Here is a 12,654-nt window from a genome sequence, read left to right on the forward strand (position 1 = left end):
CATCACATGATGTGTTGCGATGTATTGTGACGCTTTGCATTGCCCGCAATGGGGTAGGCGCAGCTTTGGTATTATGAAACTGACCCGTGGGCCTGCAGTGTGACACCCCTGGCTTATTTCTGAAACTCTTATGTGGACCATATTCAAACTTAAATGCAGAATCAGTATGTATTTTCAACAATTATGTGTGGAGTCTGCAATTTAATGTCAAGGGAAAGATTTGGATTTCAAATATTTAAGCTCATCTCTGCTATTCACCTTTGCCGTATGCATTTTAGTTCCCAATTTTAAAATGTAACATTGGCTTTAGTCATTTGAAGAAAAGTGGTCAAATTGGAATGCCTATCTTTTAAGTTCAACATTCCTTGGGGTACATCAGTTAAACCCACTGTCCTTTTGTTTTGTTTTAGAAAGCCACAACAAATTGTTACACACGTGCAGTTCCTTTTCTGTTTTCATTAAGGTATATGCAAGTCAATCGGAGTAAGCAACTTTTTAATTGAACACTTGGAACAGCTGAGGGAGGACTGTCAGGTAACTCCACATGTAAATCAGGTGAGTATGTTATATATAGTGCTTATATACAGTAGCTTTGACCAGCAAATTAATGACTTAATGAATTAATGACTTAATGGAATAGAGATAAACAGCATTCACATTCCATTCAAAAGAGAAAATTAAAAGCTAAAATGGAAACAAAAAGACCAAAACATCTCCTCACTAGCAATCAACCCCCAGATAAGCAGAAATTAACAACAATATCAATACCAGGCCAACAATCAAGCAGTAAGGTAGTACCCCAACCAAGGATCTACCAACTCAGACAAGCAATCAAACTATAAATAGTAGCCTAATCAAGAAACTATCAAGAAGAAAATAACACTGACAGAACAAGCCATTTTTATATAAACAGAGCAAACCCCACTCCCTTCTAGCACTGTTGACATTATCTAGTTTGGTAATGAAATGTCTGCAAGTAAACAATAAAACCCTGAACTATATATATATTCTCTGGTAAATTAATGACTCTCTGAAATGAGGATGCAGAACAGAATCCTCTCCTTTCCAATTTGGGTTGATGGCTAAATTACCACGATACTCAATTTCAGAAATGTGATTTCCAAATTCAGTAAAGTGATATTTGTAAAAATATCTGATTTACACTTGGATGTTCTGGATATTTGAAAACTATTTTTTTTCTTCTTTGCCTCTTTATCTCAACCAGTTAACAACCGCAATAAAGTCATTTGATTTGATTTATTGGATGATCCTAAATGGAAAATTATTGCAAAATCTTTCTCATTTCATTAGTTAGTCTTAAGGAAAAATAGGGAATAATAATACTCAAGAACATCCACAGAAAATGATAACACTAAGAAAAACGGAGAAAACAGCTTAATCTCCTTTTTTAATTATTCAAGTAATTTTATAAGCTACTATAGTGTGCAAACAGTTTGATTTTTCCTTAGAGGTGAGCTCTTCCAATAGGCAGATAATGTTTGGATTGACCTTTTCTTTCCCACTGATTTTCCGTCCCATAAATCTCCAGTGGTCGCTCTCTAATGTTTAGGGATTCTATGAAATGGAAAGGTACACCCGGATGTTCTGCCACTTCCCTCTTCCTCAAAACACTCCAGTGAAACTACTGGAAATGGTCTCTATTGTAGTCTTTTTGGGTGGAAGAAGATGAGCAAGTGGATGTTTCTGTACCGTGTCTCTGCAGTTGTAAGCCTGTGGTGAAGAAGGCCACAGAGAGTTCAAGAAACTTCAAAGGTTGAAGAAATGGATGTGTCTGCTGCTTGAACCTTGTTTCCCATCCAGGCAGTCATTTTTGACCACAGTAGGTTGAGGCTGACCAAGTCTAGCCCTGGAGTGCCTGCGTTTCTCAGAGCCTGTGTTGAGCAGATGCCAGCCTATTGTTTCTGACTATTGTTGCCTGAATAGACAACATGTCCTAAAGATGAGAAACAGGAAACAGCCTTTCATCCTACTCAGGGTGGATGAAAATTTCCATATTCCTCATGCTGATGTCATTTGTGCTGAACTACAACACTCTTGCTGCTGTTGCTACTGCTCATCATAAAAATACATAAGGTATTTAGGTCATTGGAAGAACTTTGATGGCAGTTTGGGATTGCTCTCTATGAACTGACTCTGTTACAGAATTTCTATTGTCTTTTGCATATGTTGGGAAAATAGCTCCTTCGGTGCAGGGATTGTGTCAGGTTTTGTTTTTTTAATCTTCTGTGCTAAAATTACAGAGAGAGGTAATACCAGGATAATTCATATTTTTGCAGGTTTTACCACATAATTATTCCTTTGGACACTGTATCAGTAAATTCATGTTCATCATGTATTTATTCATATTTATCTTGCCCATTTCTCTGGTCTTCTATCAACTTCTGAGCTCATATTTTCCTTGGATCACTTTCCAGGTTGAATATGGATTTTAAGAAACAGAAAGCTCTTGAGTCAGCCCTTAAACTACTAAGAAATGATATGGAAAAACACAAATATAGTATGACTTGTCCAAAAATGTCAAGCTGTATATTAAATTTGTTATAAAAAAATACTCACTTTTCCTTGGCCTATGATATTTCTTAAACATTTCTCCATTCCAATACTGCCCACAAAATGTGTCATATTTCTCTTACTACTTGACTACTATCTACACAAGATTAAACTCTGCTAAAAAAGAAAAATATTCACAATCTTTTCCTTCACAGAGATTTCATCATAGACGTATATTTTAAATCAATGTTTTCCAACTTTTTATTGTTATGTGGATCATTACTTGATAGCCATAAACTTTTGTGGAGTGCCACATAGCCAGGTGTTGACAATGCTAGGTTTTGTGACTGTATCATCTCCATGTTCAATAAAAATTAATCAATTTTTTAAAGAAGTTTCAGCTTTCATAACAACTGAGAATATTCTCCTTATGAGATTTCAGAATTTGGCTATCTTTGAAATGTCAACTATATTTAAATAAAATATTTTTATTTTCATTAAAAACATCTGGTATATCTTTGCAAAACACCAGCATTTTATTTTTATTTTGTCCTAATACTAAACACGATAAGAAGTCTTATTTATTAAATGTTTACATGTAATTAAGAAGCTAGTCAGGAACCTGAATCCTAGTGAAATTTGAAGAGCTTGAATAAATGAGGCACTGAAAACTGAGAAATCCAACAAAATCTAGGAAAAATGGCTTCTGGCATTGTTTCTAATCTGTTTGCCAGCAGAGGCTATAGAAGGGGTCTATGTTTTTCTTCTGGATAATAAAGAAATATATTGCATTTGTGAGTGTCCTGTTTTTCTGCTTTTTCTTATGTTAAATCTATGCTACTACATATTTACCCCCAGCAAGTACAGGATGAGCTGTGTATTATCCACTCTGTTACATGACTGGGATTGGGCTTAGAAGGGGATACCTGCCAACAACATTCTATAGGTATATACCAAGAATATTTTTCCTCCATAACCATCAAACAGATCTGACTCATTTTCAATCTATCTTTCATTTGCTGGCTTCACTATTTACACCAAATTTAATTGAAGGTTTTGGAGAGGTATCATGCTGATTGATAGAGACCTGACCCCTATATTATTTTCTACGATTCTCTTCATTGGAAATAATTTTTTTAAAAAGCAGGGGGAAGGATAAATACAAATTCCAATTAATAGCTATACATTTTTTTTGCGACCTTAGCATTTAAAGGCTATCTCAGCCATACAGAATGCAGATTCTGAGAATGCTTTTGTTTTCTTAAGCTGGCTATTTCTTAAACTGGATTCACTTTATTCTATTATACTAGCCTCTTAGGGATTCACTGTTTCACCTGTAATCCTTGGCTGAATAATGAAAAAATAATCTAATGGAGGATTCTCATGGAAACATTAGTGAGCTTCCTTCAGTTGAGTGCATGCTGCATGTTTTGCATGTTCTTTGTAGGTGTAGAAAAATGGGACAGTTGCAGAAAATTAAGAGGAAGGAGAATATCTTATGATTTCTTTCCATTATCACCATATTGTTATTTCTGGAGAACAAGACTGTGAAGATAAAAACATGAATCCTATCCTGGAAGAGGAGACAATATAAATGATGCAGTTATTGTCCTATAACTTCTGTCTAGAATTCTGATTTATCCAGGAAGCAGTGACGTAGATTACTGTACAGAGATTATGAACTAGCAGTTTCTTTTATGCACTCTTGAGAATGCTAGTACCCATGCCCCATTTTTTTCAGAATTTCATGTTTCCTCACAAGGGAATTTCCCTTGGCTTTTGGAAGGAAAAAAAATGTTAATAAAATGTTATTGGCATGACAGCGTTATGCCAAAAGTGTAGCAACATTCAGTAGCTTGACCTTTATATTGCAATAGGTTATAAACCGACAAGAATGTTGAAGTAAATTTTCTTCTTCTTTTTAAAAAAGGTAGAATATCATCCTTTCCAAAGGCCTCAAGAGCTAGTAGAGTATTGCCAAAGCAAGAATATTGTTTTTGAAGGCTACTGTCCTCTAGCCAAAGGTGAAGCTCTTAATCATCCCAACGTTGTTCAGCTTGCAAAGAAATATGGCAGAACTCCTGCACAAATCTGTATTCGCTGGAGCATCCAGGTAAGTCCTGAACTTTCAGTTCTGTTAAACAACAATTAATGACAAGTAAGAGAACGCATTTCCTGTCTAGCCACATAAAACTTCCCATGCAGTAATACATACACTTTGCTTATCTCTTGGTTTTCTATGTCCACTGAATAGCTGATTTCTCATTAAGCAGTAACTGAAAGTAGAGCAGTATCCGAAACTGTTCAAAAATAATTTGGTCTCAGTTCTGTTGTAGTAAATAATTATCAGGAGTAGGTCTGGAGTTTTTTAACTTCCGTTCCGTTTTCACTGAGTAATTATTGTAGTTTGGGATGTGGCCTTATTTTAAATCTGTTACTTTTGAGGCTGTCGTGAATCAGAACAGAGATGCTTGTAGTGTGTTCTGACTGAAAGATGTATCTGTAGTAGTGTATACATGTTCAGGAAAAGATAATATTTATATGTTGTAAATAGTTATGGAGTAGCATCTAGAAATAAGTCTGTTACATGAATTAGTCTTGGGAGAAAATAACCGAGATTCTGATGAAACTTCATTGGGGCTTCCTTCCCATGTATTTAAATGTCTCAGATGGAGGTAGTACTAAAAAAAACTGAGGAAGCATTATTAATCACCCATGAAAATTTTGGCATACTACAGAGCCACAAGAATATATTGTTCTGAACACATATTCACACATGTATACTCTCTCACTCTTACTTTCTCACACACAAAGTTGAATTAATTACAATTAAACAGGGTGGCCACACTGTCTTAGCTAGGTATGATCTATCACAGTCAAAGATAAATTCACAAGGTCCTATAGGCCTTATAATAGATACCTCAACTGTCAAAGCACTAGTATTTCTTGAAGATATATATCCATCTTAATTTTTACATTAAATTTTCTACCTTGCACACACCTAAGTGACTATCTGTGTCCTTCTTTTTGTGTATAAATACTTATGGCTTCATTCTTCCAAAGAGTGATAAGGTAATAAACTTATGTATTTGACTCTATTTGTTGAAATTGGAGATGGGAACTCAAATGACATAACATTTTCTATAAGATATACACCTGTACATAAAATATAACCTGTCAAAGAAAGACATGTTTTGGGGCTAAACATGCCCATAACACATCATAAGGATATGATTTATTACCAAATTGCAGTAGTGTAAACTCCTACATTGTTTCTCTTTCCTTTTTTTAAAAAAATTAGATCTTTGCTTCTGTCAATAATGATTTTATTTTTTCTTCTAGAATGGCATAGTCACTATTCCAAAATCTACGAAACCAGAGAGAGTCCAAGAAAACTGTCAGGTAAGACCAGATCCCCTATTGCTGGTTGTTCTTTTAGCATCAAATATTTGACATGCATACTTTTTTATTTATGCAATTTTGAGTAACGCTATTTGTGTAAAAATTACCTTGAGAGAAGATATGAGAGATCTAAAAACATTTGGCATATGTAGTAGGAAATCATTTAATTAGAATAATTAGCTGCTTGGCCTAAACTATGAAAAATGATAGCATAATAGCAAAGCCTTAAAGAAGTGGATTAAAACCAGTGGTGGGATTGAAATATGTAGAAACATGATTTAATATCACATTTATGTCTTTAATTATTGCATTTCTTTCCAAAATTATACTAATGTAGTCCCTGAAACCAAATTGAACCTAGACAAGACCAACTCATGTTAATGTTGATTAAAGTTACTTGCAAGTACTGAATTTCTTCTGCAATTTGTTCTCTCAGCAATTCGAGCTAAGTGCCCCCATTCCCCTCAGAAAGAACTAAATCTTTTTGAACTTTTTATTTAAAAGCTGCTCACTAGCAGTTTTAAATCTCTTTTATTTGAACTTTAATTGTTCAAGAGTATAAAAAAGTCACCTAATCTCTTTAGGGTTCAAACCAAAACACTGCATACCCAATTCTTTTTGCAGAGGTGTCTAACTGACATAGTTTTAATTTAATCAGTGGTGGGATTCAGCCGGTTCGCACCACTTTGGCAGAACTGGTAGCTAATTTTTTGTTGCCCAGGCCCAGAATGGACTTCTGGAAGTGGCATCCACACAGAGAACCAGAAGTCCATTCTGGGCCTGGGCAACAAAAAATTAGCTACCAGTTCTGCCAAAGTGGTGCGAACCGGCTGAATCCCACCACTGATTAAATTAAAACTATGTCAGTTAGACACCTCTGCAAAAAGAATTGGGTATGCAGTGTTTTGGTTTGAACCCTAAAGAGATTAAGTGACTTTTTTTATACTCTTGAACAATTAAAGTTCAAATAAAAGAGATTTAAAACTGCTAGTGAGAAGCTTTTAAATAAAAAGTGCAAAAAGATTTAGTTCTTTCTGAGGGGAATGGGGGCACTTAGCTTGAAGTGCTGAGAGAACAAATTGCAGAAGAAATTCAGTACTTGCAAGTAACTTTAATCAACATTAACATGAGTTGGTTTTGTCTAGGTTCAATTTGGTTTCAGGGACTACATTAGTATAATTTTGGAAAGCAATGCAATAATTAAAGACATAAATGTGATATTAAATCATGTTTCTACTACTTAATTTTTTTATTTTATGAAGAGCTTTGGCTCTTGGCAAACTTTGGCTCTTGGCAAAGAGGACATTCTTACATCAATAGAAAAAAAATCTCCTCTCAATATTATGGAATAGATTCAGGATATACTCTGTGATCTGTTTTTGAGAACTCTTTTATTTTCTATAAATGAAAAGACGAAGTAATATGGTTTACATTATTCAGATTTAATGACAAGCTTAAGGGTTGAATTAATCCATGTTGATACTAACTGGGTATTATATGGATTTTTAAAATTCTTTATTCCTTTTCTGTTACTTTTTGTTTATTATAATTACTGCAATATACGTAATATATTTAAAATTTTATTATCATTACTCTACTCATTTGTGGAGTTGCTTGCATTTCATTATATTAAAAATAAAAATTAATAACTTAAAATATTAACCCAAAGATAGGTCATTGTTGAAGTTAATGTCATTTTGAGATTATGAAAAATAATCTCTTACAAAGGTCTATCTGTGTGAATAACAGATAGATTACTATTAGCTAAAAGAGATGGGGTAAAGATCTACCCATGAAATGATAACTAAGAATTAGAACTTTGGGGGGAGTATTACAAGAGTAATTACCTCATATTATTTATTTAGTGTATGGCATATCATAAATGGACTTGCAATATATATTAACATACTTTCCCTAGATTAAAAACATGCAATAAAATATAAATGTTAAGAAGATTGATATTTAAATACCAATGTCTAGGCCAGGGGTCAGCAACCTGAAACAGTGAAAGAGCCACTCGGAACCGATTCCCTCACAAAGGAAAAACTGGGAGCTGCAAAAAATATGTGTGCATGCGCATGCATGCGCAGAACAGGGTTTGACTGAAGAGTGGAGCCAAGGTGAGATATGCACCTACCCTGCATATTTGAATTGATTGGTTGAACTTTTTTAGTCCCACTTTTTTTTTGACTGCACGTGGCAGAGGACTGGGAGCCGCAAGAGACGGCTGAAAGAGCCGCATGCGGCTCCAGAGCCGCAGGTTGCAGACATGTGGTCTAGGCCATCTAACCAATGAAGTGCAGCATCATTTATATGAAAACATCAGATCCTGGACAGGGTAAATTTCCTCATTTGTGGACAGCACAGGTATAATTGATGAAAAATAATTGATTATGGTTTCCAGCAAATTTGGTTGAGAGATCTTAGAAGTCAAATATAGGTAGCTAGACAAGAAGCTAATGTTTAGGATATTTAAGATAGTAGTTTCAAAAAGTCTTTAATACATAGGACAAGATAGGGACACAATGCATCAGTGTAGTGATGTCAGAAAAAAAGAACTTAGTTTGGCCAGATAGTTGAAAAAAATACAAAGCAGGCAGAATCAAATATCCATTAAAAAAACCTGAAGTGTTGTTGGCAGAATTGCACCAAAAAGTGTATTTGAAGATCTGTGCAAACATATGTTTATTATCTAATTCCAAAAACTAATCCCAATAGATAGTTGGAGTGTTCTTGTTAAAAAGTGACTCTCTAGTAAATCCAATGAAAGAAGATCTTATAAAAATAAAAACAAATTAAAATACGATGAATTGCAGAAAACAATTAGAAGAAAAATTCAACTGGCAAAAGTGGTTTGCAAAGAGATGCAAGGAAATAGAAGAGACAGAACGTATGCATGATAATTTCAATTTACATAAAAAAGTGAAAGAAGCAGCAGGCCTCTACAAAAAGAAAACCAACAACTTAGTTGACAAAGAGGGGGAAATTATCTTAGATGAGGACGAAAAACTAAAAAGATGGAAGGAATATATTGAAGAACTTTTTGAGGACACTAAGGATGATATATAGGGACACGGTGGATCAGTGGGTTAGGACACTGAGCTTGTCGATCAGAAGATCAGCAGTTTGGCGGGTCGAATCCTGAGTGCCGTGTAGCAGAGTGAGCGCCTGTTACTCGTCCCAGCTTTTGCCAACCTAGCAGTTCGAGAGCACGTAAAAATGCAAGTAGAAAAATAGGGACCACTACGGTGGAAAGGTAACAGCGTTCTGTGCGCCTTTGGCGTCTAGTCATGCCAGCCACATGACCACGGAGACGTCCTCGGACAAACGCTGGCTCTTCGGCTTTGAAACGGAGATGAGCACCGGCCCCTAGAATTGGAAACGACTAGCATGCATGTGTGGGGGAACCTTTACTTTTACCTTTTCAAGGATGATATAGATATGGGAAGTATAACAACTGGACCAAACTATGGAGGAGGTTGAACATGCAATAAAAATAGCAAAAACAAGAAACCTGATGATATCCCAGTAGAAATTTTAAAAGTTGCTGGAAGACAATGGGAAGAATTTTTTACTGCAGCTCTTCAATCGAATATATGAAACAGGAAAGATACCAAATGATTTGCTAAAATCAACCTTTGTGGCAATCCCCCCAAAAATAAACGCAAAGATGTGTACCGAATACAGAACAATAAGGTTAATGACACACGCCCTGAAAACATTCCTGAGAATAATTCACACAAGAATATACAACAAAATTGAGAAGCATCTAGGTAACACACAGTTTGATTTCAGAAACAATCTTGGTACATGAGATGTGCTATTCAGCATTCAAGTTCTTGTACAGCGTTGTAGAGATGTCAATCACAGTGTTTACATGTGCTTCATTGATTTTGAAAAAGCTTTTGATAAAATAAGACACAACATTCTATTAGAAATCCTGAAACAAAGGGGACTAGATGACAAAGACATCCAAATAATAAAGAATCTATATTGGCCTCAGGTAGCAAATGTGAGACTAGGCCAAAAATACTCAGCTGACTCAAAAATACGAAGAGGGGTCAGACAGGGATGTATTCTGTCTCCATTGTTGTTCAGTATCTATTCTCAGTCAATCTTCAACGAGGCACTGGAGAACATTGATGCTGGCACCAAAGTAAACGGTGTTTGGATCAACAATTTAAGATATGCTGATGATACAGTTCTGCTTGCCAGTAAGCATGAAGACCTTCAGCTCCTCATCAACAGAGTCACAGAAATATCTGAAAAATACGGCTTGAAGCTTAACACCTCAGAAACCAAGATCATAGTCATCAGCAAACAATTACCATCAATTAATTAATTTACCACAAATAAATTCAGAAGGAATACCATTAGAAAAAGTTGAAAAGATCACGCACCTCGGTTCTAATTTACATGAAAGCTGGGACATGACCACTGAAGTAAAGACAAGGATAGAGAAAGCTTGAACAGCATTCTTCAAAATAAGCCCAAGATTGAAAATCAGGCTTGTCAGATGTTATATTTTTTCTATCCTGCTCTATGGAGTAGAGAGTTGGTCTCTTGACAGAAGGCCACCTGAAGAGATTAGAAGCATTTGAAATGTGGATTTACAAGCGGCTGTTACGTATAAGCTGGGTTGACAAGATCAGAAATGAGGAGGTGATAAGCCGCCTGGGAAGGCCAAGGTAAATCATCAAAACAATTAAAAAACAAAAGTTAGAATATTTTGGACATGTGATGTGATGCGACACCCAGAAAAATACGGCATACTCCATTTAATCCTCCAGGGAAAGATTGAAGGCAAATGAGGTCCAGGCAGAAGAAGAACATCATGGCTTCAAAATCTAAGGGACTGGTTTGGACAAAACTCAGCAGCACTTTTTCATCCAGCTGCTGATAAAAACAGGATCGCCAACATTATCGCCAACGTCCGATAACGGTTATGGCACAAGAAGAAGAAGTAAATTCAATGATTAAATCAGGAGTATGATGAAAAAATAAGAACTAATGAGAATACTACTATACATTAATATGAAATCTATCAAAAACATCCATCTCCACCTGTCCAACCTCCATAATTCTGAGATGGAGCAACAAATGTGGAAAACACATAAAATGAGATAAATATCAGTAACTTTAGCATCCACACAGTCTGAAAAAATATATATTATTGGCTCTAAAACAGACATGTCAAACACAAGGCCCGGGGGCCGGATCCGGCCCGCGAAGTGGTTTCATGCGGCCCGCGAAGCCATCCTGGAAACCTTGAGGGAACGGCCCCGACTGCCTTGGCCCTGGCCCAGAGACCCTCCTCCTGCCAGAGACCCTCAGATCTGTCCCACTCCTGCCCAGGCCCCCATAGGCACCCTTGATGTGAACCATGTAGAGCTGGCCACGCCCACTCAGTAGGCCATATGCACTCTAGCCACGCCCACCCAGCAGGCCACGCCCACCCTGGCCATAACCTCCTGGCCCCTTGAGGGCAACCGCAATGCTGATGCGGCCCTCAATGAAATTGAGTTTGACACCCCTGCTCTAAGAGAAGCATCTTCTATTCGTAGAATTAAAAGGAGGCGATTCTGCTTTCTCTTCTGTATTTTCACATACCCATAAAATATATCCCAGGAATTCTCCAGAAGATAATACTGAAGGCCATATTTTGAGAGGAAACGGGAAAATATAAGGAGTAATACATAGCTCCATAGCTGAAGCAGATTTCCCCGTACATGAACAGCATTTCTATGTGTAACAAATGACTTCACTTTTGAATAGTCACAAGACTGACCAATCTTTGTTCAGCCACACAGGAACACTGGCTACAGTCCTATTACATTCAATAACTGTGTTAGTGGATAGCTGCCCAGAAAGTCTAAAAGCTTCATTGAACTTCTAAAGGAGGGAACATTCTCCCCAAATGAAGGAGTGTTAAAAACAAGTTAAAGGGGAAAAAAATCAGAAGGATAAAGATTATTCAAGATTATTTAAAGCCAAACTAATAGAGATCTAGAGAAAGCAAATAAGGAATCTCCAGGTAGGGAAATGGTTGAACGAAAGATACATGAGGTAATGAACAACATCCAATAAGGTATAAATATCATAAAACCAACACATTCCAATATATCATATTAATATGATGAGATACTTCATGTCTATTTCCTAGTAAAAAGATCAACATATTGGAAGAATAGCAAAACAATTCCTTCAAAAATTAAACTGAACAATTTGGGTTTGCTGGGAGAAACTGATGGTGACACCCCACTTTAAGGAGCAATGGGAAGCTAAAACATGGAGAAGCTGTGCTTGCTTTTTGGACTAGCTTCCTATTAGTATTCAAGCTAACTCTGACCTTGGCATCTTCCAAAAGCTGGTGAAAATTGAGTTCTTTTGGAGGGCATTTAATTTTTAGATCTTTTTTTAAAAGTTTCTAGACTTTTACTACTTTTATTGTACCCTGGATGTTATTTGCATGGTCTGTAAAGCCACCAACAATCCTGTGTCATTTTGACAAGGCATACATTTAATAGAAAAGGTAAAAATAAGGTAAAAATAACCTGGATTATCACTGGATATGTGATGAAAATAGACAGAGGCATCAACACTGACGAATGCATGCCAATTTGCAATATAACCGAAAGACTACTGGACTGAACCAATGTGTGTTTCTTTACCTACCACAAAAGCAAGAAACTCCCTTGTAGAAGATTCAGTTTTATTACAGATTTTCCCCAATTGTGCACC

General features: G+C 36.2%; 1 protein-coding gene across 2 annotated transcripts in view; it reads left to right on the forward strand.

The window, feature by feature from the left end:
- LOC310637889 (putative oxidoreductase ZK1290.5) overlaps window positions 1-12,654 on the forward strand; it is a 77,935-nt gene that overhangs the window by 46,853 nt on the left and 18,428 nt on the right. For both annotated transcript variants that reach the window (XM_083358495.1, XM_083358494.1), the window contains exons 4-6: window positions 464-555; window positions 4,442-4,624; window positions 5,854-5,913. In XM_083358495.1, the coding sequence (XP_083214621.1) occupies window positions 464-555; window positions 4,442-4,624; window positions 5,854-5,913 (335 nt within the window). The remainder of the gene's footprint in view (window positions 1-463; window positions 556-4,441; window positions 4,625-5,853; window positions 5,914-12,654) is intronic.

This window comes from Vipera ursinii (assembly GCF_947247035.1).
Source record: "Vipera ursinii genome assembly, chromosome: 3".
NCBI classification, from domain to species: Eukaryota; Metazoa; Chordata; class Lepidosauria; order Squamata; family Viperidae; genus Vipera; species Vipera ursinii.